Source organism: Mastacembelus armatus, unplaced genomic scaffold (assembly GCF_900324485.2).
Source record: "Mastacembelus armatus unplaced genomic scaffold, fMasArm1.2, whole genome shotgun sequence".
In the NCBI taxonomy this organism is placed as follows: domain Eukaryota; kingdom Metazoa; phylum Chordata; class Actinopteri; order Synbranchiformes; family Mastacembelidae; genus Mastacembelus; species Mastacembelus armatus.
This window is the reverse complement of record NW_022872853.1, coordinates 811,800-839,494: the sequence shown is the minus strand read 5'-3', so window position 1 is coordinate 839,494 and position 27,695 is coordinate 811,800. Positions and strand designations below refer to the sequence as shown.

Below are 27,695 nucleotides of genomic sequence, written 5' to 3'. Positions count from 1 at the left end.
ACTGAAAGATGCTCATCTTTTATTCACGGGCTGAGAGTGAATGAAAGTGTGTGTGTGTGTGTGTGTGTGTGTGTGTGTGTGTGTGTGTGTGTGTGTGTGTGTGTGTGTGTGTGTGTGTGTGTGTGTGTGTGTGTGTGTGTGTGTGTGTGTGTGTGTGTGTGTGTGTGTGTGTGTGTGTGTGTGTGTGTGTGATTTGACTAATGGAAGATAATGCTGTATTGATCAGAGGGGGGTGATATTTCAAACAGTTTCACACACAAGGTTTTTTCACTTCATGGTCTGAGTCACCAGTAAATAACGTTTGGCAGAGAAGACACTTTATTTTCAGGGTAGAAGACGTGCGATGAAACTTTATTGATCCTGAGCAGCAAAAAAAAGAGAAAACCAAAAAATAAGACAATATGAAATGTCTGAATAAGTTCAGTCTGATGTTTGTTTGTTCTAATAACATGAGCAGCTCTGAAGGGGAATCCACACCAACAGAGGATGAATCTGTGTGTGTGTGTGTGTGTGTGTGTGATGTTTCTCCTCTGTGCTGTATGAGACACACCAGGGCTCTTTTGAGAGTAAATGAAGGTTTTTCTGTTAACTGTTCTTTCTTGGGGCCTCTGACTCATGGCTGCTTACTCTGCCTTTATTTTGAAATACATGCTTTCTGCCACAGCAGGAAGCTGTTCTGAACCATATTTGTTTTCACTATTAATAAAATAATATAGCCACTATATCAGTGGAGGTGATGGTTGGAAATGGGAACAGCCCCCAGAGCTGCCAGTCTTCGCTAATCTGGTTATTAACGAGAAGACAAATCAGAATTATATCAGAGACTTCTGCTTTAAGTGGATATCAGCAGTGATCAATGAAGGCCTTTGGTTCCACCCTGTGCACATTGATCTACAGTGGGCAGGTGGAAAAGTCGAATCAATGAACACAAGCGTTTTTCCAGCCTCAGATACTTCAGCTAACAGAAGTCCCTGTTGTTATTTCTGACTGATGCTTCTACATTCATGCAGCATGGGGACGTTTCCACCCAAACCGAGCACAGCTGGGTCCGTCCCTGTGGCCTGTGATCACTTTTCAGTTTTAAGGTGAAACTCTGGTGTGTTTGATATGACGATCCGTGGGGGGTTCGTTCCGGTCGTTGACCCACTGAAGCCAAATTAGCTGGTCCTGCAGTGCAGCCCCTGTCCCTGTTTTCTCCACATCCTTCTGACAAACGTCACATAATTGCATTTCTTTGTCAACACTAATATTTCTGCGGTTCCTGATATTTATCTCCGATCACTGTCCCCGGAGACTCACGTAACGCACTTGTGGTTTCCGGCTTTGTCTCCAGCCGAGCAGCGAATGACGTCATGGTCCTCTGTGTTTGGTAACCTCTGTAAGCCTTTGGGAAATTCATTTCTCTGAACCATTTGAGGACAATCTGATGCCGTATCAGCTCCCTCTCTGTGACGTTTCTGCTCATTCGTTCTCCGTTTGTCATGTGTGGTTCTGCTCTGCAGCTGTGACTCAGACATAATGGGTTTCCAACAGACACTCCTGTTTTCTTCCTGTTGCTGGAAATGCTTCTTTTTGTCTGACACAAATCACTGATGGCTGCAGGGGAAATTCATTTTAGTGTGCATGTGCCGTCTGAATAAGTTGTCGAAAATCTTCCTGTCAAACTCGGTCGATGTTTGTTCGCTGATTTCTTTGGCTGTTGTGTTTCTGACAGAAACATCACGTCAAGCTGTCGCTGTGATATTTTTCTTTCTGACTCTCCTTGTTACTGAGAATTTCATGGGATGTAAAAGACCCTTATTAAAACTACACCTGTGATATATATACAGCAAATATATGAAGATTCTTATTCTTCCCTTTGCTGGATCTCTCACCCTGATGTCTGCTGTTTCAAACTGGGTCTCACTCCCTGTTAAAGTGTCGTGTCTTTCTGCAGCTTTCACTCTGCATTTCCTGAAATCATTCATCCCAGATGAGCTCTTAGGACTGTGGGACAAATAAAGGTCCTTCAAATTTTCATCCTCTTGACACTGTTTTTTATTCATGGTCACCTTTTCAGCTGGAGATGCAGCTATGGCTGATTCAGTAACAGCTTAGTGCAGATTTTATATTCATGGATTCAGGGCTATCTCTGGTTTCAGGGCTATCTCTGGTTTCAGGGCTATCTCTGGTTTCTGGGGGTATCTCTGGTTTCTGGGGGTATCTCTGGTTTCAGGGGGTATCTCTGGTTTCAGGGGGTATCTCTGGTTTCAGGGGGTATCTGGTTTCTGGGGGTATCTCTGGTTTCTGGGGGTATCTCTGGTTTCTGGGGGTATCTCTGGTTTCTGGGGGTATCTCTGGTTTCGGGGGTTATCTCTGGTTTCGGGGGCTATCTCTGGTTTCGGGGGCTATCTCTGGTTTCGGGGGCTATCTCTGGTTTCTGGGGGTATCTCTGGTTTCTGGGGGTATCTCTGGTTTCTGGGGGTATCTCTGGTTTCTGGGGGGTATCTCTGGTTTCGGGGGTTATCTCTGGTTTCGGGGGGTATCTCTGGTTTCGGGGGGTATCTCTGGTTTCTGGGGGTATCTTAACAATCATATTATTTTCTGGGTCCTGTATTTCCCAGTTAACTTCCTGGATATTTATCTTGTTATTTTCTAGGAATTACTTGGTATTTAGCTGTTAACTACCTGGATATTTCCAGGAAATGAATAAGTATTCACGTTTATGCTACGTCAGGTCTAGTCCATAGAAATATGTTAAGCTCCAGGTTAAACACAGCATAAACATGGGTCTGCACAGGAGGCAGGATGTGAACAGCACAGTAGCAGACGACACTGAAGCCCAACACCAGCATAGTGAAACACACAAAACAGAAAACTTGTGTGTATGTGCGAGAAAAGTAGTGCTGCTCAGTCCTGGTTAGGGTTCAGTGGTGTGTGTTGATCAGTGAGTGTGAGAGCTCTGCAGTCAGGCCTGGTCTCAAACTGAGTAATGAGAAGATGATAAAGGACATTCAAGTGTCTGAACACAGTAATTTCTGTTTTACTCTCAGACCCCAGTGGAGCACACAGATCCAAACTAAACACATTTGTCATGTTTATTAAGGATCTTACATTCAAAACACACAACAAAGTAGTTGCAGACACTATGATTTGTTCATTCTAGTGAATAAATACATTTTAGTGAAATTCAAAGAAAAACAACTTTTTTTTGTTTATTTGCTAAAAATGATTTATATCACCTGTAAACTTAGTTGCTAACAAAAACTAATCCTGCTGCAATAAAAACACGCTAATATAATTAAGCAAGTTAGAATGTGGCGTACACACATGGAAAGTTTTCTTTGTGTATTGATCTAAAATGCAGATAATGTCCTGAGCCCTGTTTAAAGATTATATACTTGTTACAGAGTTTGAGGCTCCAGTTACCATGGTTACAGCCGTCTCCATCATTGTTGTGCTCAGTTACCGTGGTGACAGCTTTCTCCATCCTTGTTGTGTTTAGTTACCGTGGTGACAGCTTTCTCCATTCTTGTTTAGTTACCGTGGTGACAGCTTTCTCCATCCTTGTGTTTAGTTACCGTGGTGACAGCTTTCTCCATCCTTGTTGTGTTTAGTTACCGTGGTGACAGCTTTCTCCATCCTTGTTGTGTTTAGTTACCGTGGTGACAACTTTCTCCATTCTTGTTTAGTTACCGTGGTGACAGCTTTTTCGATCCTTATGTTTAGTTGCCATGGTGACAGCTTTCTCCATTCTTGTTTAGTTACCGTGGTGACAGCTTTCTCCATCCTTGTTGTGTTTAGTTGCCGTGGTTACAGGCTCAGTCTTGTTGTGTGTGGCGGCTGCATGTTTCTCCTCCCCCTCTAAAACACTGCAGACGGCTCAAAAATAAAAGGTTTGGTCAGATGCAGACCAGGCTAAATGAGAATCGTGGCTGCTTGTTTCTGTGTTGGCTTGGATTTAGATCTTGGTTCCTGCAGGGCTGCTACTTTACATTAAAGGCTTAGAAGCCTTTAATCCGTCTGAAATCAATGAAACCACAAATCCCCTCAAAATTCATTAAAATAATCTGCTTTACTTAACAGCTTGTTTGTTTAGACCAGTAATCTATAGAAGTAACCCTCACAATATTTACATAAAATGATTCTACTTTCAGGCTGAATGAAAAGTGAGCTGAGGCCACAACCACCTCACTGTCCCCACGGTGAAGCCTGGTGGGAACATGATGGTCCAGACTGGAATAACTGGGGGACCTTTAAAAACATGGTCCACAAGATGAACAACGTCAGTGTAGAAACTCAATGACACATGTATATAATTTAATATGAAGCAACCCAGTGTGATGAACATTCACAACAATGAACTGTCAGCTACTAATATTCTCATGTCCTGTACGCAGAGTTTGACCCACAGTCCAAAAACCATGCCTGTATTTCCTGACCACACATTCCAGCTGTGAGGGACCAGATGTTAGATCTTGCGTTTGGGTTCGTTGATGTCAAACTGTGTACAGCACCTCTGTTCAGGTCGGCCAGCGCTTGGTGTTCTGTGTCAGTCGGTTTGGAAGTTAGCGTCTGTTTCCCCTGATCCTCCTCCTCCTCCACCTTCCTCCTTGTTTGTTTGTTTGTCTGTTTCTCTGTTTGTCTCTGCAGCACACACTGCTCTCTTCCTGCAGCTAATCCTTTGGCTCTGTGTTTCCAGCCTGGAGTCGTGTGCGAACAGATGTGAGCTCCTCTGGGTTGGTGGCAGGAGGATGGAGGATTCATTTTAAAGATGAATAGTGAACAGGCTCATAATCCCGTTGGTTTTACAGTACCAGCATGTGTTTGACAGAACTAAGGCTCAAGATAAATATTACTAATAACATCTACGCAAACAGTTTGTATATCTGAGTAGTTTATTCTGCAAATATCAGTTTATGGCATGGTTAGATAAAACTCTGTCATCAGCCCGTCAACAGACTGAAAACTAAGAAAGAGCCTGAGAGCAGCTCAGTGTTCATGTTTGGGTTCAAGCCTTCAGTCTGTTGTTTGCTGCTGCTGTTGAAGGAAGAAACTAAATGCAACGCTCAAACAAGGAGAAGCACAAAGCTGGAGGGGACAGGGCCAAATGTGGACGCTGAACTGTAAGGAGTGGAAGACGGACGGGGACAGACTGAGCAGCTGAGCAGGTGATTTAAGTCCCATTCTGCGTTTTAAAGGCTGGGGACAGATTAGAGAGGCTTTCCCCGGTAGGTAATGAACATCTTGAACCCAGCTAGTCCTAAAGGCCTCATCTGAACAATAGCTGACTCACCTGCAGCTCTTTCAGCTCTGAGCCTGCAGCAGGCAGCGTCTGAACGGACCAGAGGACACTGCAGTAAAATGTGGCTGTAATGTCTTTAAATTGTCTTTGTCTCTGCTTCTTTTCCTTCGCTGACTAAACTTCACATTAGTTATTTCTTATTTATGAGGAAGCTTCTCATTGTGTCTGTTCCAAGTATAAAGTGGTGACAGATCTCTCCTTTCCAACTGAGCAGCAGGTGTAGCTGCGGGGCTGATCAGTCCTCTGTCCTCCTTTCTCTTCTGTTTATCGTCACTTGTCTTTTTTTATCTTTTGTCGTATCGTTACTCATTTTCTTTTGCATATTTGGTTCCTCTAATCCAATCAGCCGGCCTCCCTGGACCTGTCACTGCGGGTTTACGTGATGAGCAGAGGTCGGATTCACCGTCGTCACCACCCGACTCCTGACAGCAGGTCAGACTTGGGTAATGTTTGTTTTATCCTGTGATGAAGCCCAGGTGGGTGGGGTTTGATATGCCAGTATAATTCCTAAAAAGTGAAGGGGAGGTGACTTTCAGCCTTTTAACACTGTCGGTGTGTGATGGCAGTTTTTGACCTGGCTGTGATGGATGAGGCACAGCAGCCATCTGTACAAACTTCTGTTCTCTCCTCCCATATGGTGCAGCTTGTCTCTTCTTAGTCTTTAGAGTGGGTTTGGATTTCTTTACAGCAGTTTTCACTCTGCAGTTCCTAAGCATCTATTGCATTTGTTCCTTAACACCTCACAGACGTGTGGTTTCAGTACAGACCTGAAGCAGCTGCTCACTGTAGTTTCACCAAACAACGGGTCTATTTTCAGCGGCGGATGAATCCACATTTTGTCTGTAGTGAGTATCAGTGGCAGCAGGATGATGCATGTGGGGCTGAGTCAGAATAAACTAGTGTTCATGATTAAATAAACACACTAAGACAAAAACAGAATGTGACCAGATTCATGAACATTATGAGACAGAAGAGCAGAACAGATTTCCTCTTCCTGACAAAGTTTCTTCCTCTCACAATGTGAAATTACTCTGAGCTGCAAGAAGCTGCTGTGTAACTGATTATGTTTCTGCCTGTATAACTGTTTAACCTGATTACTATAATTATTTTTAGTTGTCCCCCATAATTAATGTAATTTCTTCTCTCTGCAGTTGGAAACTAACCCAATCAGACTGAGCTGCATTTCATTTTCCCTCATTACTCAGCCCGACTGTTTATGGATGTGTTGTCCTCTGATTCAGGACCAGTGATGCTTTTCAGTTGCTTAGTGCAGTTAACTCAGCTTTTATAAAGCAGCTGCGTCCTCCTCATCCACATGACTGTTTGCTCCTGTCGTGACGAGGCCTACGAAGCTCTCACATGTTGTTTTCAGAGACACACACAGTCACAACGGCAGGTTTTAAATCTTAGATTCCACAGCAGCTGGAATCAGTGGGTAAGTACTGGAGACCGGCACGTTCTCAGCCACTCACATATTAAAACCCTGCTGTGTTGTAAATGGGGCACAGTGGTACAGTCTGTGGTACTTCAGTCCTGCAGTACACTCTGACAGGTATACAGTACTTACAGCTCCAGGACTTTAGAGCCAGGTGTTTGATGGAGAGTCAGCCAGTCAGACCTATGTGCTCTGGGTTCACTGCTTTTTCTCTGTGAAACCTCAGCACCTCACAGATACAGGCTCCACTAGTGTCCTGGCATCTTTAAATCTCAGCGGTTGTTTAATGTACAAAAACATACCACATGAGTAGAAATACCTCATGTCCAGAAATATCAGAGTTATTTCTTCCAGGTGTGAGCAGGAGTTACTGAACAAGGCTAGCTGTTTCCCTCTGTTTCCAGTCTTTGTGCTAAGCTAAGCTAACTGGCTGCTGGCTATAACCTTTAACAGACACAGACATGAGCTTCTCATTTAATTTTCCATCATATTTATTTACGCTATTAATACATTAACCAGGCAAGTCGGTGAACACGGAGACAGCACAGCTTCATATTCAGATCTGTAGACCTGTTCCACAGCAGGAACAGGTCTCTGCATCCAAACACATCATTAGAGCGAGAGGGGGCAGATAAAGAGAGAAGGGACAAACGGACCAGACACTGAGGAAAAAGACAGAAAAAGAAGCGAGAACAGACGAGAGATGCTGATTTCAGGCTTTGTAAGCTACAAATCAGTTCCTGTGTGTAAATGATCGTCGTGCTAGAGAATCAGGTTACTCACTGAGGTTACTCACTGAGGTTTTCCTGCGTCGTGGGGATGATGTTTGTAAAAGAAACGAGAGACACTGCAGAGAGAAAAAGCAGAGCCCGAGAGGTGAAAGACAGAACAGTTCAGATTTCAGCAGAGGCTTCTCATTATTTCTCCCAGGGCCTCTCTCAGGTTGATTGGTGTGATCGAATGCAGGGAAGCAGCTATTATCACAGTAAATTAGCATTTTTAGCATAAGAAGTACCAGGATGAATTTCTGCCCAGATGATCACATTAGTGCCACATTTCAATGAAGTGCCTGCACTGCAGACTCCACACGGTCCATAATACCCCTGTGTTAGAGTCCAGACTCCATTAGGGAAACCCCCAGTCAGACCAGTCAAACATGTGACACCTGTGAAACATTGTAATGGTTATTTGTTCTGGCCTGTGTCTGACAAAGGTGTCCTGAGGAGGGATGGTAGCATATAATCAACAGAGACATTATTAAGAATCATGCAGCCGTTTACTAAACATGACACAAAGCATGGTTACCAAATGCTGAGCAGCTTTATACATGGCCCTGTTGGGTTCAGGGCTGACTGGAAATGTGTTTCTGTTACACTGGCTGCTAAATCAGACTGAGAACAAAAGCTGTTTGCCGAAGAAACAGCAGCTTTTAGAGCTTCCCTTTGCTCTGTGAAGCCAGTGCCTTAACGCTGCTAATACTCTGCAGCTCCTGGTAGATTTAAACCTGTTGCTCTCAGTGTGAAGCATCAGAGCGACCAGGGATTGGTCGCAGGTCAGTCCCTGCAGTAAATCATGGCAGAGGGTCTGAGTGAACCACCAAAGCTTTGGCCTCGCTCTAAACAACTGCGACTCGGTAATACACCCTGGACAGGTCACCACCACAATCCTTCCAGTTAACAGCATGATGGAAGTTTTGATGGCGACAGTACTCGCCTCATCCTCTTATAGGCAGACCGGCAGGACCCAGCAGGTGACACTCTGACACCCACCTGCTCGCTGTAATTTCAGTCCCACTTGCATCTTATTGTGCCTTTTAAAGAGCCGAGAGCCCGAGGTGACAACCAGTCATTATGACACCCTGAACTGCATCTTGTCTCCTGTAATGTTACTGAAAAAACACTGCTTTGTGTCAAAGTACGTGAAAACTCTTAGAGTGGCTGTGCACGTGTGCACGTGTGCACGTATAGGAACATTTAATATGCGAGTGGTTTTCTGTCACAGGAAAGTGAAGCGTGTCTGGCACTGAAAAACACTGAAAACATCAAACAGAAGAAAGAAAACACCACAACGTAATACAGAGTCCGTCACAGCATCGGTGTGTAAACGCCACGTGGATCAGTGCACGAATATGGTCAGGCTGAAGCAGAGCTGACACAGGAACCATGTCTTCAAGAAGTCCTACAAGCAGTCCTCTTCTCTTACTGCAGAACGAAGGGGAGCTATAGTATAGTACAGTCCTCATCCAAAGTCTGGGGTCAGTGCAGTTTTCCAGATGTGTATTTGACTGAAATGCCTCTGAACTAAAACATGAACAAACATCTGGCAAATCTAAATGTTGGATCCTCCAGCAGCCTCACACCCTGTGGCTGACTCTAACGTTGTTGGCACAGACAGCACCTGTTGTTGTTGTTGCACCCATAGGTGTCTTTCCCTCTCCACCTGGACAGTCTGCAGACTGAGCTGTCCTTCCATCGTTTGAAGCCGAGCGTCTTGTTCTTTCCTTCCACAGCCTCATTATCCTGACTCTGTTCATTGGACCAGCCAGACCCAGACCTGCTTCCTGCTGGGCTGAATGGTCCAAATAATGGACCCCAGTCTTTACACACACACAGTTTGTTGGAAGGACTCAGCCAAAGCTGGGACACCTGGAGGAAACTGTTTGCCTCCATTTCCAAGGCTTCATTTAATCTGCTGCTGCAGGAAAGATGGAAGGAAGCATCACTGCATCTCTGACACTTCACTTTCTGACATTTTGGACCAGTTCAGCTTCAGACCTGGACCTGAGCTGGAGCATGGAGGTTCTTTTCAGGAGTAATTATGCAAAATGAAATTGAAGGACCTGTAAAATAATAAAATAGTGTTTGTTGGTTCTGTTTGTTCTTGGTGTGCTGTCAGAACCTCCATCTCTTTCACATTAAAAGCTCTCCAGTGGTGGTCCCTGCCCAAAGCTGAGGCCCAAAGCTGAGGGTCAGAACAGACCCTCCTGACCTTCATCTAGACCCACAGATTGTGTCCATGAAGGTGCCCACAGAGAACACTTGAAAAATATTGAACGATATTGACCTCACTGTTTTTTAAGGACCACGAGTCTGGTAAAGTGGCCCCAGCACCCCCGTTCCCTTCATGGGTCATAAGCTTTCCCCAGGTGACTAAACACAAGCAGCTGCATGGACCTAGAAGCCATGACTGATCTAGAGCACTTACTGCAGTAGCACCTGCCATAATGTGTTTAGCTCCATTAGCTGTCAAACACAACCTGGTGGACACAGGGGGGCACTGGGGTCTACAAGGCTCCAGGAGGTGTTTATAATGAGTGCAGTCCAGTGACCTCTGCAGTCGTCATAGTTCAACAGACAGACCACCCTGTAAGTGCGGAGTCAGACAGTCAGTCCTCCAATTGTCCCCAAACATCCCCCAAAGTGTCTGGTTCTTCTTAACACGAGGCAGCAGGCAAACACAGAATCCTCCTCAGTGGATCAATACAGCGTCACCGAGCAGGAGAAAATGGCTTTTAGATCGATCACTGAGGAGGATTCCAGCAGCTTACCACAGAGAAACAGGCTCTCAGAGCAGACATGCTGCCATCAGGACTGTCTGACTTTTCACTTTCTGCCTCTTCCTGTTTTAGTAAAAGTCTTCTCGGTAAAGGTGGAGATGTAGGAAAGAGACGTGTTTTCTAGTGTTTTTGCTTCACTTTCTGACCTTGTGTTTCCAAGAGGCACTTTTTGTTCGGTTGAGAGTGTAGATGATGAAGTCCAGTGTGCCAGGAGCAGCTGGTACAACCAGTCCCTGGTTCTAAGGCCCGTAGAGTCTGCAGTACCTCTCCAGTCCTGGGCTCAGGCCTCACAGAGCCACCTCCTGCCTGTTGGAGTTGCCATTGGCGGCTGGAGCCTGGACGGCGGCGGTGGGCGTGGTCTTCTTGATGGAGGTGAGCCGGATGTGGGAGGTGCTGTGCAGGTAGCTGGCCTGGCGCTCAGGGCGGGGACCTCGACCACATCGCAGCTGACTGGGGGAGAAGAGGAGCAGAGAACAGCTGGTTTACTAGTCTCACCTCACTGAAGACTGAAGCTTCTTCCTGACTAGTGTTTCTGCATATGGAAATATTGAGCACTACATTCAGGTTAAGACAAAGAGCGTAATCCATTTATTTGACTCATGTTTAAACAGAAACAGTGTCTGTAGCTCTGTGCTCAGTATTTTGGCTCTGCAAAGGTCAGAATAAGTCACAAATATGGTCTGTAGAGTAAAGGATGCACGGTTTTCTTCCCCAGTGACTAAAGTGGGGAAATAAAGATTTTAAGTGGCTCCCTGGGTGCAGAGAGAGTTGAACATGTCTGTACTTTATGACTATGATCACATGAGGCCAGTAATATTCTTCAGATTTCATTTTCTTCCTAGTCCTCCAGTGGCTGCGGCTATAATTGCTTCCTGAGGTGTCGGGATTTGTCTGCAAATCTCACCTTTATGGGATCACAGAGCTGTTTACTGTTTGTGGCTGAGACAGACGCAGTTTTACAGCTTGAAGAGCGTTTGTGTTCTGCTGCGGTTCCACAATGAGGGAACGTGGGAGATTTGGAGAACGACGAGGCCGTGATTGCTCCGTTTTACATTACAGTGAAGCCGTCGCCTCCAGGTTGTTCCCTGAATCTCAATGCTTCGTGTTTTACAATGTTCAGCTGCCTGGAAAGTTTTGATTAGAGTACGACTGCAGTCTACCACAGTCTGTTACCACAGTCTGTGCACGCAGACAGATGTTTTATTTATTGGCGTTTGGTTGGCTGCTCGTCTTCTCACTGTGTTTGGACAATTGGACTTTATATCTGAATGTTTAGGGTTTAACGGTTTATCTGGGTGAGGACACTGAGCTGGCATCATGATGTGTTACTTTAAACCTTAGCACTTCTCCCCTGTACTGTCCACACCCAGAACCCCAGTTTGCTTGAGGTGAAAATACTTTCCCCTCATGCTGTTCTTGGCCCCTGGCCCTCTGCAGAGTGTGGAGACTAAGCTCATCGTCATTTATGAAAAGCAGAACCGTTAAATTGGTTGATGTGACCTGTTGAAGTGCCGCCGGAAGCTCTCGCTGAGCAGGTAGAGGGCGAAGGGGTTGACGCAGGAGGAGGAGAAGCTGAGGACCCTGGCCAGCAGCGTGATGACGAGGTGGGCCAGCGACAGATCCATCTGGCGGTAGTGGAAGGAGCGGTACATGTAGAGCACGTGGTTGGGGAACCAGCACAGGGCGAACAGGCCCACGAACACCAGCACGATCTTGGCCAGACGCTTCCTCGTCTCCATCTGGGGGTGGAGATAAAACCAAAGTGTGAGATTAAGGGCAAAATACAGAAAATGTGTGAGAGAGATTTGTTCAGTTAAGTTTGGCAGGTGGTAAAATCAAGGAGGTAGAAAAAGGAAGTGAAATCATTCAAATAACTTTATTTTTTAACACATATGACATGTAAATGGATAAAAGCAGTTTTTTACACCCACTTCACTGGAAACATGTGATCCCACTCCACAGCACAGGAAGTTGGGCTCCCCTGGGACCTGCATGCTAAAAGCTTCTCCCACATGTCCTCAAGTTTGATGGAAACAGAAGAAGAGGATGGAACCGTGTTTGGTTCATGTATGGAGACGAACAAGCAGTTTGACCTTGTCAGTTGATGCTCAGAGATGGTCAGAGACATATGGAAAAGGTCAGTTCTGTCACAGGATTCAACAGCAAGGCCTGATAAAAATGGCAGCGGTGTTTCTCTGAGTGCTTCTCTGTGTACTGCACAGACCTGCTGATGAAGAACACCAGCAGCCAAGAGATGCTCCTAAATCGATTAAACCCTGAGCACCTCACTGGACCTTCCCACCCCAGACAGAGAAAATTAGCCCCCCTGTACGTGTCGACATGTAAAGTCGTAGACCACAATTATTCTTCAGGATTTTACTCCCCTCTCCAACCTGCAGCCGTGCCACCGTGAACCCAGCTGCCCTGCAGAGAACTGGACTCCATCGGCCGGTGCACAGCAGCTTCAGCGTTTTAAAGCCTGGTCGATCAGACTCAGGGTGAGTTCTTCATGTTCTGCCTCGGGCCCATCAGCTGCTTTTAAATGTTGGACTCAAACAAAAAAAAATCTAAATCAAATGAATGAGAGACACAGGCTGAAGACTAAAGTCCTCACACACACACTAAGATTCATTCACACTGACAACACAACATTAGCAGCTCTGGAGCTACATGGAGACTTATGGTTGGGATTCGTTCATGTGTTTAAAACCACCTTAAGAACATTAAAGACAGTATGAACATCTAACCAGCTTTAAACCATCAGATACAAAGAGGTAATTATTCCTTTTCCTGCTTTTTCAAGCTCTTTCTGGCGAGTCCTGGTGGAGTCAGAGTGTCTGGAGCTGTTTGTGCACCTGGTGAGTGGATGTGCTGGTGTGTGGCAGCGTGTCACCGTGACCGACTCTCCTCGTCGAGACGAGAAACTGGAGGATTTGAAAAAGAGCGAACGGCTGATGTTAGAGCAGCGATTGTCTCAGCTCCAGGCTGCTGCTGAGTTTGGTTGCCAGCGGTCGGACAGAGTTTGGCATTTTTCCCAAGATCCTCTTAGTCACCTGCAGTTCCAGACCACTACTCATCTGGACGTGTGGATTATATGACTCCGTGTGCATGAAGCAGGAACCTACAGTTTTGTGCTGCATGCATGCATCTCCATGTGTGTGTTCAGCACACATTCCTGCAGCTGCTTCCTTTGCCGTGAGTGTGTTTTTTTTTACCCTCAGTCCATTGATGAAGAAGCTTCAGTTCCCTGCAGAGCAGCTAACCACCACCTCTGTCGCTGCAAAGCCCCCTGGGAGCTGCAGGCTGGCAGGTCCCATTAGAGGCGTGTTTGAGACAGACTGACACCTGAGCTGACTGCAGTGTGGTTTCTGTTCTGATGCCAAAAACTAGAGCCAGATGAAATCCAGCTGCTGTGTAGCTGATGGAACAGAAACTGCCACCAAACATGGATCTGTGATGCAGTCAGCAAGTGAAATACAGAAAAACAACAGGACAACAAGTGAAAAACATTGTGTGCGTGTGTGTGTGTGTGTGTGTGTGCGTGCGTGTGTGTGCGTGCGTGTGTGTGTGTGTGAGGGTGTGTGTGTGTGTGCGTGTGTGTGTGTGTGTGTGTGTGTGTGTGTGTGAGGGTGCGCGCGTGTGTGTGTGTGTGTGTGTGCGTGTGTGTGTGTGTGTGTGTGTGTGTGTCTTACAAGGACCACTTAACATCTACTTTTAAATCCACACAGTCCCTGAAACAGCGACCTGCAGCAGGAGCAGGCACCAGCAGTGTCAGAGGAGGCTGGTGAGTGTTGATGGCTTTTGTTCATGAGTCATGCACAGACTCATAGAGACTTAGAGGTCTGGAGATAACACAAGGTTTAAAATGAGCTTAGAGGAGCGTAGAGCCGCGCTGGAAGCCCAGAGAGCAGCATGGCGACTGAAAACCATCCCTGATGTGTTTGCACCTGAATCCCTGCACGTCCTGCAGAAACATGTTCAGATCACAGCTGGATTAAAACCAGCACAGCTTCAGCAGCGTTCACGCTGTCCCCTGCTCTCTCCATCTTTGCTGTGTACGGTAGCCATGGTTACTCTGCAGAAGCTGGATCCAGTCCGCTGCTGTTTTTCCTGACAGGACCACGTTGACTCTGGTCACCCCACACCTGCTCCTGGTTCAGAGTTTGGGTGGTAGATGCTGCTTTGAAGTGTTGATTAGAGGGTCCATCCTCTCACAGATCAAAGTGCTGGACTGGATTCTGCAGCCCCGTGTGTAGTTCCTCATCACCAGCTGCACATCATGTGTTCTCTTTATGCTGCGTTCATGTGGCTGCGATGGTTCAAAGCAGCAGCTCTCTAGTTTCTCCACAAATCTTCAGTCATGGCGTCAGTTTTGGAAAATCAAAACTTTTCCTTAAGTCTTTTGGATATTTGTGTTGATGCGTCTGGACTGAGCCGCTCCAGAAAAACCAATCACGGCGAGGTCGAGATATTAAAAAGAGAAGCCATCTATTTGTTGTTCTCCTGGCGTGTTGTGATTTGCACAGACAAAATGAGTTATGGAAATTCCTTTGGCTTGTACATCTCAGGGTGCGTTTGGTAAAAACAGCCTCCTACTGCTTTGTCCAAAAACATTCATGCAGTTTCAAGAATGTGTCACACGTTACAGGTGCACACACACACACACACACACACACCTGCTCTGTCTCCTCTGAACCAATGAGGTGACGCAAACATCTACAAAGTTGAGGTTCATGAATAGAGATGAACAAGAAGCAGGAACAGGTGCAGGACACTCCTGTTAGAGGTCTTGGCTCTATGGTGCAGCTGCACAGTCATAAGGGGACCAGTAGAGTAGCACAGAGGTCAGTCTGACATGTGACTGGACTTTACAGTGTTTACAATAATCAATTATCAGTAATGATCAGTGTCTGTGAAGGTCACCCTGCAGTGATGACCCCTGACTCTGACCCTGACGCTGTGGAGGTGTTGGTGCCAACAGTCCAGTCGATGCCCAGTAAGGTAAACCCAACTCTGCCTGTCTTGTTCTCTTACATTTAATTGCTTTAAACTCTTCAGTCAATGCTTATTTACATTTCACATGCAGCATTTTCTGAGATACCAAAGGGCCTCGGGCACAACGAGCTGCAGACATTTTGCTTCATGCAGAACTAAAATCCTCTTAATAACTCACTGAAAACAATAGGACTTTTAAAACCTAAGGTGTGTTTCACAGAGTCATGTGACAGATCCAACCATCCATCCATCGTCACCTGTCTCTTGGTGTGGTCGCTGACCTCCCCCGGCATGTCGTGGGCGCTCTTGATGAGCGTGCGAGCGATGTGGTAGTAATACACCGAGATGATGGCCAGAGGAATCAGAAAGTAAACCAAGAAGATCATCACCGAGTGGATCTTTGGATGCATCTGGTTGGACAGGGGGTACGGCACGCAGTTCACAAAGGTGATGTTGGTGTTGTCCCTGTGGCCCTGAGGGGAGAGGGAAGGAGAGAGATGAACAGAAAGATGAGAGGCCGTAAAAACTTTGTCTTACTGTCTTTCTTTTACCTGCATGGAGACGAGCTGTGAGAAAATGGCCTCGGGCACAGCCAGCAGGACGGACAGCAGCCAGATGGAAACGGCTTTCAGACAGGTCCAGAAGACCGCGCTGGACGTCTGGATGTCCATGGGGTTCACTATGGCCTTATACCTGAGAGACAGACAGCAGGTGAACATCTCATAACAGCAGGTGGAGTCACAGTAAAACACAGCTGCTCCTACGGTTCGACTCGGTTCCCATGGTGCATTGCACGGCGACCTTTCACCTGCCAAAGACATGTAGCTTCTTTACTTCATGTGCAAACAGAGACTCCCTGTTATCAGACACATTTGGCTAAATGTCAACACAGATCTGTGAATGCACAGATTCAATTGACTTCACAGGCTGTAACTGCAGTATCGCATTAATAAAAGAGCACTACCCATTATGAAACAAATCCATCATCATTCAGGTTTTCTGGCTGGGCACCAAACCTAAATCATCTAATAATTACGTCATTTTTCTTCTGAGAGCATTAGCGGCTCCGGGCTCTTTGTCAGTTAATGAGAAACTCATCATCCATCGGTCTGTGGCTGCAGAGCAGAGGACAAAGACATGGAACAATCAGAGTTATTCTAATAATCATGGAGCTGCATTTTCAATTCTCATTAGACACAGTGCAGGACTAATTATTACAGTGACGAACAGACCAGCAGCCGACTGCCAGTGGGATGTTCTGAAGAAGGTTTGGTTGTTGAAATTCACCTTTAAAGGTGCAAATGAGGAATAAAGTTCTTCAGAATATGGAAACATTTTCTCAGGTCTGTTTTTCTGCAGTATCCATTCTCATTTTTATTCTGTACAGTTACTGGCAGGGTCCACAAGGACAACACGTGTCCTCGATGCTCTTTGTCTCAGCCCGTTGGGCCCTGCTGAAGACAGAAATCTTTAAAATCATCTCACAGATATTTAGTTTCAGTGGTCTGACGGGACGTGGTGTTAGAGGAGTCTGGTCTCACAGCGATGGCTCCGTTCTCTTCTACTGGCCCAGGAAACAACAGCAGCAGGACCCTGAAACTGAAAGAGCCAAAAGAAATTCACCCGTCATTAATTCATTCATCCATCAACTCGTCTCCTCATAGCGGCGACTGATTTAACTGTGAGCAGCGAAGATGAAAACGTTCCAGATCTTTAGCTCCATTTCCTGCTGCTGCACAGAAACATTTACCTGTTTCTCCCCTCAGGATGTGAAACTGTTTAAGTCCAGGACATCGTGGCCCTGGGTTTGTTGGATTACTCAAACATCTGCTGCCTCTTTAAACAACCTGCTGGATTCAGTCTGACGGACAGGAGCAGGGTCACCGAGGTCAGATCAGCCCAGAGCTGCAGCCGGAGGGTCCACTGCACCTCAGATCTTACACCCTTGTGCTGCATCTCACTCCATGTTTTAGTAATGTCAAGTTTCATTGGCTATTGGTGTCACGTGGGACTGGAAGGTTAAAGTTCAGTCTCCTGGCTGGAGGGTTCAGGTTGTGGGGAAATGTGGAGCAGCGTTAATGTCCTGAATGTGAAAAATGCTTTTCACTGGAGCTGAGGAGCCAAACCAAGAACACAGACCTTTAAATCAACACTCAGCTGTCAGGATTTGCCTACAATAACAATGATGAAGGAAACCCTCCGAGTGAAGACCCTGGAAAGCTCTCAGCTGAACGTGGGTCGATATCATCCACCAAATTACTGTTTGATTTATTTGCAGCTCTCTCACAGCTGGAGTTACAGTCGTCCTGATAAGTCCTGTTTGCCTCTTTGACTACACTGATATGTGTGTGTGTATCAAATGTCAGACTGTGCATTAAAAGACCAGTCAATCAGGTCGGGGTTGCAGCAGGTTCCACCCCCAGATAAAAAAGCTCCTGCGATCCTCCCCTGGGTGATTTACAGACCCGGCTGCCTGCTCAGTGCTGAGTTATGTTTTTACATCAACGTAATGAGAAACTACACTGAATATCGTCCTGAACAAAATGCAGGCAGTGGTCGTGTTTCCTTCAGATATGTCTGCCGTAACAAATTAGTGGAATAGAAATGTGATTGTGTAATTACGAGTCATCTCCACTTGTGAGGAGTGAACAGACGCTACCTGATTTGATTCTCCTTTATTTCCTCTGATATCAGTGAAGAAATGATGCTCATCTGATCCACGTGATCGGCCCAACGGTTTCAAACACTGACATGAGATTAATCCGTCCTGTGGTTTTGAAGTCGGTTGTTATCATCCTATTAAATGGCCATTATCAGATGTGCTCACATCCTAATGCTCCATCAGCAGGAACGGGACGCACTGATACCAGTTAGAATCAGTAGCACTGTGGGTGTCATCATATGAAGACCAACAGCCACGGTGGAGCAGTGGTGTCGCACTGTCTCCTCCCAGCAGCAGGTGCTGGGTACGAACCCCCCATGACAGGACGTGGAGTGGAGCCTACCGAGCCTCCTCTGTGTTCTGTCTTGGCTGAAAGTGTCTGGTGATATTTGTCTACTTCCTGTTCACCAGACTGATGTCTCACTTTCAGTGATACAAACCTGCACAGCTGCACTAGATGTGTTTGAGCACTGTCCTTGCCCTGTGGCACTCCAGCCCTTTGTAAAGAAGCGAATTTAATGGCAGCGACAGAAAAAGTGTGTCCCAGCACCAGATGCTGTTTCTATAACTACCACCCTGATAAAACCCTGACACGCTGGCTGTTACAGACGCTTTGTCACACAGACATAATTGCAGCACTGAACACTGGCAACCCTCTCAACATGTGGAGCGTGTAATATTGTTTTCTGTGCGGCCCTGCTGATTTAACCCCGAGTCTGGTGAGTCATCAGTCAACCTGTGGATGCACAGGCTGAAACATGGCACCGTGTCCCAGCTGCTTCACCGTGGACGCTGCAGCTTTGCTGTGCTGAGGTCAGACTTTTACTGGGTTTGTTTAGATAAAACACGAATGAAGGGCGAGGTGAGGAAGGCTCCAAGATTTGAAGATCACCATATCGGCTGCAAATTTAAAGTGAGTTCATCACGATGGTGACAGCTGCGAACAGTCGTGACAAACGAGCACAGTTTCCTGTTTGACTTGCAGGAGTTGTTCCAGTCCGAGTCCGGACTCTGGCAGGAAAATGTTTATTTCATTGCTTTTTGCTGCTGTGGGCTGACGGCTCTGTAGCTGCAGTCACTTCTGCACAGTCACTGCTTTTCTCTCCTCCACTCTCCTCTCTTTCCTCTTTGGTTTCTCTCCTACTCAGTTCATCTTTGACATCCTCCCCTCCCTTTACCTTCCACAATAAGACATCTTCTATTATTTGACCCCTGTGTCAGGTGATTTCCAAACTTCATCATTCCTCCTAAAAGCAGGGCGGCAGATTTTTCTCCTCCTCAGAACTCCTGCTGTCCATGCTTTAGTGGCAAAAACGCTGAAAGAAGAATTGATTCCATGAATAAAACTGGGAAAAAGTCCTTTCTCCATTTCTCAGTTCTGATTACTTGTCCTGCCAACTCTGCAGCAGACAGACCCGGCGCTGCAGGAAGACTTTGTTCTTTCTGTTGTCAGGATGATTACTGCGCTGATGGCGCTCTAAGAGTCTGTCCCTCGACCAGATATCACAAAAGCTAAAACGACTTGGTGTCTTTTAGATTCTGGTGCTGACCCTGATCACGGTCGTCTGGCGTTGGGACACGATCTGTATCTGTTTAGCTGCATGCGTGTGGTTGTTGCAGAGGTCGAGGACTAGTTGGAAGAATGTGTTAGGTGGATCAGCTCTAGTGACTGAGGCTCTAGGAAAAGGCCTGAGTTGTTTATTCTCCACACTGAGCTGAAACAGTCACCGCCGTCCTGTCCCCGGTCGGCTCCCGGCTGCACTGAGCTCATGTTTCTGGCCTCATTCAGCTGAACAGGCTGTGCATCATCTTGACAGGAAGTGATTGGGCTCCAGTAGCCGCTCCAGTCATTATGCTAATCCTCCATTAGGCTCATTATGCTTATCAAGGGCCTTCAGACGAGTTAGGAGCCGTTATGGGCTCGTTAGTGGCCTTTAGTTTTGTTAGTGGCTCATTTAAGGCCATCAGGGTCAGACACACCCAGATCGCTGCCAACAGCTGTGCGATCAGGAAATGAGCTTCCCGTTAACAAGCCGGTATCACGGCGCTTCAGAGGGCCCATAACACGGGCCGTTGGTAAACAAACGGACTGGAGCAGCAGGAACTGTGGTGTTGCTGAGCTCTGCAGCTGTTGCTGCTCACATTAAAACTCTCCACTCACTCAGCCCCCTCAGTTCAGTCTGAGCCCGAATACCTGCAGCCAGCCCGGGCTTCCTCCCGACCACGGACCCTCCTTAACCACGGCCACAGTCCCTCTAAAAAGTACTCATCCATGCACGTGAATCAGAGACTGTAATGAGGCTGTTCTCACCTTTTACTTTGACAGGAAGGAGCAGTGACAGGTTAAAGACCCTGGAGTCCTCAGGCTGCAGCTCCAAAGACGAGTTTCAGCAGATCAGAGCTGAAATTCTGCTTCTCCAGAATCCACTTAATTCTTTTAGGAGACGTTTGTGTATCTCGTGTTGTGATGGTTCTGTGTCCTGCGTGTACTATACTTCTCTTCCTGACATCCTGTGTATGTTCAGACATGTTGCTGTGTTTCTTCAGAGAAATGATTCCGCCTTAAATGACATCAGTGAATAATCACAGGAAGCCACTTCGCTCTCAGAGTGCAGGCCTACTTGTGGTTCCCAGAGTTCTCAAAAGCAGAATGGGAGGCAGAGCCTTTAGCTATCAAGCTCCTCTCCTGTGGAACCAGCTCCCAGCCTGGGTTCAGGAGGCAGACACTCTCTGTACTTTTAAGGCTAGACTTAAAACCTTCCTCTTTGACAAAGCATATAGTTAGGGCTGGCTTCAGGCAACCCTGAACCATCCCTTAGTTAGTTATGCTGCTATAGGCCTAGACTGCCCGAGGACCATCGGTGCACTGAGCTCCCCCCCCCCCTTCTCTCCCACCTCATGTATATTCCACCATTGAATGTCACTAACCTTGTGCTCTCTCTCTCCCCTAGTTTGTGCTCTCTCCCTCTCTCTCTCTCTCTCTCTCTCTCTCTCTCTCTCTCTCTCTCTCTCTCTCTCTCTGTACCTTCTGCAGGTGTCCCTGGTCCTGGAGCTGTTTATCGCTGATGTGCAGTTACTGGCCCCACCAACTTGCAGTGTCTATTTGTTGTTTATTGTTGCTGTTCTTTTCTCTCTGCTCTATCCACTCACCCCAACCGGTCGAGGCAGATGGCCGCCCAAACTGAGCCCGGTTCTGCTGGAGGTTTTTTTCTTCCGTTAAAGGGAGTTTTTCCTCTCCACTGTCGCCAAGTGCTTGCTCATAAGGGAATTGTTGGGTTTTTAGTTTTAGTTTTTGTAAAGTGCCTTGAGATGATTTGTATTGTGATTTGGCGCTATACAAATAAAATTGAATTGAATTGAATTGAATTGAATTGAAGCAGCAGCCTCAGTTCTCGTGATGAGAATCTTCTTTGTAGATTGGATGTGTTGACACTTGAACGGCTCTTACTTTAAACTCATGTGGTTACATAAGCTCCACAAAGCAACAAGTTAAAGTGCGAACATTTATTTCCCCGTGGCTCCAGGACGTTAACAGCTCAGACAAACAGAAGCAGCTGCTGCAGAAACGTAGAAGTGACTGTTTCTTTTCATCCTCTTTTGTTTGCATGCAAAGGTCAGGCCCTGGACTTCAACTGAAATCCTGTTGCATTAACACTCGGAGGATTTCAGCTGCTCCCATGCACGACACACACTGTACTGACCTTTACTGTGCAAAACAGAAACAGATTTCAGCCCTGTGCTTCCTTCATGTGCATCGTATGTGCAGCTTCATATGCTCGTCACCTTCTACAGCCTCGGTGTCCACAGGCTCAGCCTCCTGCTGCAGCAGCTTCACTGATAAATGCAGCCACGTCCTGCTGGACTTCACATACGTGCACGCATGTTTGCATGTTTCAGTCAATCCTTCCACACTTTTAGACTTTGTGTTACACTTTTTCCATGGACATGATGTTGTTAACATGTCTCCCTGAGCCACAGCCTATTTCAGCAGGACTCACCTGTCTGCTCCGGCCTTTTTTTCCTGCTTCGCTTCCTTATTCCAGACGTTTGGCAGAGAGCCGTTCCTGATTCAGGGGGATAATGTCCCCACACACAGAGCCAGGTCCCAGCAGCTCCTCCACACTGGACCACAACGTGTGTTTTCTGATCTGGCATCTCTGATTCATCTGTTGAATTATTGCAGGAACATGAGGTCAGACAGTGGAATCAGTCTGTCTGACACTGTGCAGAGCAGTCGCTGTGGAGTCCAACCTTTTCACCATGTAATCACATTAGCGGCACAAAGCTCCAGCCTGTTTTGCCAAAGATAATGCAGATTTTTGTCCTGTGTAAAAATGCGTCTGCATCTGAATGTGTCCCTGTGCATTTGTCCTGTGGTAAAACATCAACCACGCACATTAGGGCACGTTCCTCTGTCGTAACAGCAGACCATGAAGATCCTGTCTGCTGCACACGTGACTTCCTAACCTTATTATTTGAACAGATTCCTCCCTGCTCCCTCGCTGTTACGTCCATACTTCGTGGGATGTTTTCACTGCTTATGTGGTTTGTAAATGTTGGAGGGAAATTGAACTGGACTTCAGGAGCCCATTAGTTGATGTGGTACCCTGAGGGAGCTCTGCTGTCGGCTCCAGTTCGTGTCCCCAAACACAACAAGGTTCTGACGTTTTCTTCTTTCTCATTGATGTTGGTGTCTTGCAGTTTGTGCAGTTTTCAGACAGGACTGACCTTGGATCCACAGCAGAGAGGAAGTGAGGCAGAGGGTGAAACACTTCATAGAGAATTAGGCTGCTAATGGCTAATTAAGGCAGCGTTTCATGCGTCATCGGAGTGATTGATTGGTTGGGAAGGATTAGTGTGTGTCCACTGGTCAGGAGCGAGGCCGTGACGAGAGAAATCACGTTTCATGGTGCCAGCGGAGGAAGCAGACGTCGAACACACAGACTCAGGAGGGAACACAGGAGTTCGGCAGATGTTGGACTCCTGTATGTCCTGAGTGTTTGTCGACCGTCAGCAGCTCTCAGCACGAGTGTCTTGGCTCCACCTTTGCATCCACTGAAGGTACAGACCCTAACCAGGTAGTTTTCACCTGCAGTAGTAGATCGATGGAGACTTCCTAACACCTCAGCTGTGTTCACAGTTTGTCCATCAGCTTGTACCCTGCTGATGTTTAACACCACAAAGCCACGGCAGCTGGTTTTATAGCAACAGAGAACACGAACAGTTTGATGCGCCTGTCCCTGAACCATCAGATCTGGACTGAGTCTGGCCTGGTATCAACTCACTGAGGGGATGTGAATAAATGACTGCACTTTGTAATAGGAGGCAGTGGTGGTTGTGGGTGAGTGCAGGACTACACGGAAAACACAAACCTGTACCTGGGAATTTTTCTTTGAATGCTGAAAAAGCTTTTGGGACAGTATTAGTACTTCTGGTACTATTACTACTAGTACTACTACTGCTGTAGCTGCTATTTATCACGTCTGCTCCTGATGCTGATGTTTAACAGCACCTCTCCTCCACTTTGTAATTCCAGCTGCTCCTTTTTGCTGCAGGTCTGATGTTTGTCACTGCATCTCCCACAAACAACAAACCACCTGGAATCACTGGCTGCTCTTTTGTGAGTCCAGGTAAGATGCCCTGTGCTTCTTAAAGGCTGCTGCACCTTATTGTTGTGTAATCTGATGCAGTTCTTACCTTCTCCCTCCACACTGTCTCCCCCTGTCTGTCATATTCTACCAGAGTCAGTGATGGATTTTCTCTTTCACATATTGTGCCTCATTAATGGAGACTCTCCATGACACTGTATGACTACACACTTACTGTCTGCACACACACACACACACACACACACACACACACACACACACATTGTGTGTGTTTACACGGAGCCTGATGTTCCATCAATAATGGGAATAACAGCCAATCAGAATCAAACTGTGAATGTTGTCCTGTGACTGCAGGTACCCAGAGTGTCTGACCGGACCAGGAATGACTGACGTGTCAGGGAGGTGAGTGAGGCCAGTCAGAACTATTTTCCTATAAGCCTTAACCTGAACTTTATTAGAACAGCCCTAAGACAAGTCTCAACCTGTAACAGGCCTAACTAACTAACAAATGGCCTGATCTGTAACAGTTTCTCTTCGAACAAAACTCCTGACTAATTTTCCAGTAATACAAAAATGTCCAGACTTTAAAAAAATCTTTTCACAAAAACCCTAGTAACAAATATTCTGAGGTACAAAAAACCTTTTTTAAAGTCCGTCCCTCTGTTTGACAGCTCTCCTCGCTCTGTACGTGCTTTAACTGACTGCACTGGGTCCTGTTGTTATTTGTGCATTAGCCCTGGTCTCTCCAGTGTTTTCCCTTCTGTCCCTGCTGTTTTACTGGTTTACTTATTGTGCTGTGTAGAACGTGTGAGGCTGCGGCTCAAAGTCAGTTCATCAAGTCGTTTTAGACCCGACGTGAAGCCTTTCGTGTAGAAAGGTTCTGATGTTTACGCACAGACTCGACCGAGCTCAGACGTCCAGCACGTTAACCTGCTGGACGTCTCATGCTGATTGAACGTTTCTCTAAAATCCTCAGCGTTTGATTTTTATTTTAGCTGCTCTCGTCCATCGTTGATGTGTTTTCGTGATCGCAGTCAGAGCAGAGACCAAATGTGTGCACCTGTCAGTGAGGTGTCACTTTCACAAGGTGTTCCTCAGTGTTGTCAGGTCTCAGTGCAGGTGCAGACCCTGGACTCTTTTATTCTGTCGTCTGCTGCATTATATACCTGCCCTGTTCTTCTGGGGGGGTGAATCTATGTTTAATTTATCTGTCCTTTAATATAAACCTTCAACATGTAAACAAAAATGTGCCTTTTTGGTTTCATTTCATTTGTTTACATCCATCGAATGTTAAGCAAATGAATAAAATGAAAGTTTATTCTCTGACTTGTAAGATCCTAATATGGGTTCTATGTAAGATCCTCACCTTAAAGTGATCTAGTAAAAAGTGCAGTGGAACCAGAAAGTCCTCAGATCTGGACTAAAGTATTGCACTTTGTGCGTGGACTCGTATTTAGTAATGAAAACTGTATTATTTGCTCAAATGTTTAAGGTCCTTATTAGGATACAGGCCTTTGGAGCTGGTTCACTAGAATATTATGAGGACCGGAGGGATCCAGTCCATTTCCAGTGTCGGTATCATTAGTCGATAATCAGAGTGATGCGTTTTACCTGGACAACTAAAACATTAGAGCAAACGCCTTGAAAGGTGGTTTGAAACTGAAATTCAAGGAAGGTCGTAAGATAAGAAAAAGAAATCCAGCGTCCTACCTGTCCGCGCTGAGCGCCGTGAGCGTGAACACCGATACGCCGACCGAGGTGAGCTGGATCACGGGGATGAGTTTGCAGGCCGCCTCGCCGAACACCCATTCCTCGAAAAAGTATCGGGAGGCGTCCACCGGCACGCAGGTGACCAGCAGCAGCAGGTCTCCCACCGCCAGGCTGGAGATGAAGATGTTGGGCACGCTCCGCATGGCGCTGTTGGTGATGAAGATCTTCACCAGGGTGATGTTGCCCAGCAGACCCACGGTGATGATCAGGATGTACACCGAGGTCATGACGCAGCGCACAACGAAGTGGACAGTCTCCCCGCCGTCCGAGGACGCCCACCAGCCCGGTTCCTCGGTGGAGTTGGGGCTCAGGGGCTCGGAGTCTCCAGGCAGAGCCGGGGATAAGTTAGACAGGAACTCGTCATCCATCGTCAGGACGCGCTCTGACTGATATCCACGGAGTCGTGGTCCTGCGAGGACTGAGATACTCCGCGCGTAAAGACGCAGTCTCAGCAGAGGAAAGCGTTCCTCTTGGAGATAATCTAAAAAAAGTTTGTAGAAGAGAAAAGGTCGAAGACGGTTTATGTGACCGCCTGAGTGAAGGATGAGAGGCGACTGGTGCGCGTAAAGGAGGTGGCACTTTGACACAGACTGTATCCGCCTCTGTGAGGGAGAGAGAGAGAGTGCGGAGAAGAGGATGGATCGATAACTGATTGAATGGATGGATGAAAAGAACAAAAACGAGAATGGGAGGGCTGCTGACATGAAGCGGAGGATATGCAGGAGGATCTTCAGCCAGATAGAGGGATAATGGTGTGTCCAAAAGTATGTGGACACCTGAACATCACGACCATTTTAAGCTGTATCAAACCAAACTCGGAAAATGAGCGAGGGTGTCCACATACCTTTGGTCATGGTGTGATCAATGCTGCCCACGGGGAGCTGAAAAGGAGCAGAGATTCATGATAAATATAAGGAGGAAGAGAACATATTGCCAAAAGTAAGTGGACACCCACAAAGGTTTGGGTCTTTTAGTTCCAGACAGTGAAGCATCAGTGTTGGACCTCAGTGGTGCTGTGGTGTTTGTGCACTCAGGCTGTTGGAGCTGCAGCTCATCAAACATGCTGCACACACACACTCACATATGGCTGAAATGTCCGTGTGTCCACATACTTTTGGCCATAGAAGAGGTGGAGCACTGACCCGGGCAGGTGGCTCACTGTGAACACTGTGTGTGTGTGTGTGTGTGTGTGTGCGTGTGTGTGTGCGTGTGTGTGTGTGAAGGCCCAGAGTCTGAGAGTTGGCCCATTTTTATTCATGACACCAGGCTCCAGGAGTCATTTTGTCTGCGTGTTGGAAAGAACCTGCTCCTTCTCTTCGCTCTGTGCAGCTACACTGTGGGGGGGTGGGGGGTGGGGGCTGTTGGAGCCTGGAGCTTTTCAGATTCTGCTTTTTAATTAGAAAATCTGCTAAATGCACTTTAGTGAAAAACAGGGAAACAATGGAAGGTTCAGGGATAAAGTTGCAAAACACAGCTCTAAGCTTTGGGGTCAGAAATGCTTTTCAGTGACTAACACTTCATCTGACTCATAGACATGTGTGAGTGATGTACAACCACGTCATTCATTCATTCATTCATTCGATGAACTGTGCTGAGAATATCCCATCACACATGCAGGGTGAAGAGGCCACATGGAGCTGAGTTGGATCTAGACTTGTAGTTTGTTTTTATGGGTGAGAAAAATAAGAGGATGTGTGAGAACAAATCCACAGTAAGTCCTATCTCCTGTACCCACACGCCCCTCAATGTTTCAGTCTGAAATCATAAGTGCAAACATTGTGTTGTCTCTCCGTGGTCGAGGACATCAACAGCGCTCTAACCCCGAGTCTTAGTCTCTAATTAAAGGTCAATATATGTGAGGAATCTCTGACGCAGCAGTTTGTTCATCAGCCTGAGCCTTAAAATGCAGAGTCATTATCTAAAGATGTAAAATATCGGCCTTTCTGTCTGATTTGACACAAACAAACAGAAAACTCATAAAAATAATGTCCCTCATCGGTTTAACCCTGTGCGCTCCGTTCTTTGTCTCTACTGTGCGTTTGCCTTAGAACTGACCTCCGGTCAGTCCTGTAGGTCACGCTGTGACTGTGACTTCATCACGTCCTGCCTCCTGGGAGCGCGAGTCTGAGCCAAAGGGCTTTTACGCACGGAGACGGTCCTCCGGCTCCGCGGCGCTCGGCGGCCCGCAACCTGCAGCCAAAGTTGCATCAAGTGTGACACAGTGCGGGCACCGCCGGAAACTGTGGGATTGGACCTTCAAAACAAATGTAGACTTGATCTTTATTTCCATGTTCATGTTTTTCTCTCTGGGAGCTACAGTCACTTATGGATTTAATGGAGTGATGTTAAAGCTTTTGTCTGTGTTACTCCGGCAGCACTACACA

The 27,695-nt window shown here is 46.7% G+C and overlaps 2 protein-coding genes across 5 annotated transcripts in view; one reads left to right on the top strand and one right to left on the bottom strand.

Moving 5' to 3' along the window:
* The window catches only part of gje1a (gap junction protein epsilon 1a), a 57,694-nt gene that overhangs the window by 24,552 nt on the left and 5,447 nt on the right, over positions 1–27,695 (top strand). For 2 of the 4 annotated variants that reach the window (XM_026308228.1, XM_026308225.1), the window contains 2 exons: positions 23,469–23,562; positions 23,896–23,943. The gene's annotated coding sequence lies outside the window, so the exon portion shown is untranslated. Of the gene's footprint in view, positions 1–23,233; positions 23,563–23,895; positions 23,944–27,695 lie in introns of those variants that run through there. The other 2 variants (XM_026308229.1, XM_026308227.1) reach the window with 2 other exon arrangements.
* nmbr (neuromedin B receptor) lies at positions 10,500–25,729 on the bottom strand. The gene is made up of 5 exons (XM_026308224.1): positions 25,252–25,729; positions 15,822–15,963; positions 15,528–15,743; positions 11,776–12,014; positions 10,500–10,725 (listed from the first exon to the last, which is right to left on the bottom strand). Exons 1-5 carry the CDS (start codon positions 25,677–25,679, stop codon positions 10,563–10,565), a joined length of 1,188 nt encoding a protein of 395 aa, XP_026164009.1. The 5' UTR covers positions 25,680–25,729; the 3' UTR covers positions 10,500–10,562.

Excerpts from the sequence above, each read along its gene's own strand:
- nmbr (XM_026308224.1), bottom strand. The coding sequence starts at position 25,679 with ATGGATGACGAGTTCCTGTCTAACTTATCCCCGGCTCTGCCTGGAGAC. Across the intron at positions 15,964-25,251 it reads ACGGCGCTCAGCGCGGACAG|GTATAAGGCCATAGTGAACC; the intron begins GTAGGACGCTGG and ends TCTGTCTCTCAG. Across the intron at positions 12,015-15,527 it reads GCGACCACACCAAGAGACAG|ATGGAGACGAGGAAGCGTCT; the intron begins GTGACGATGGAT and ends CTCCACCCCCAG.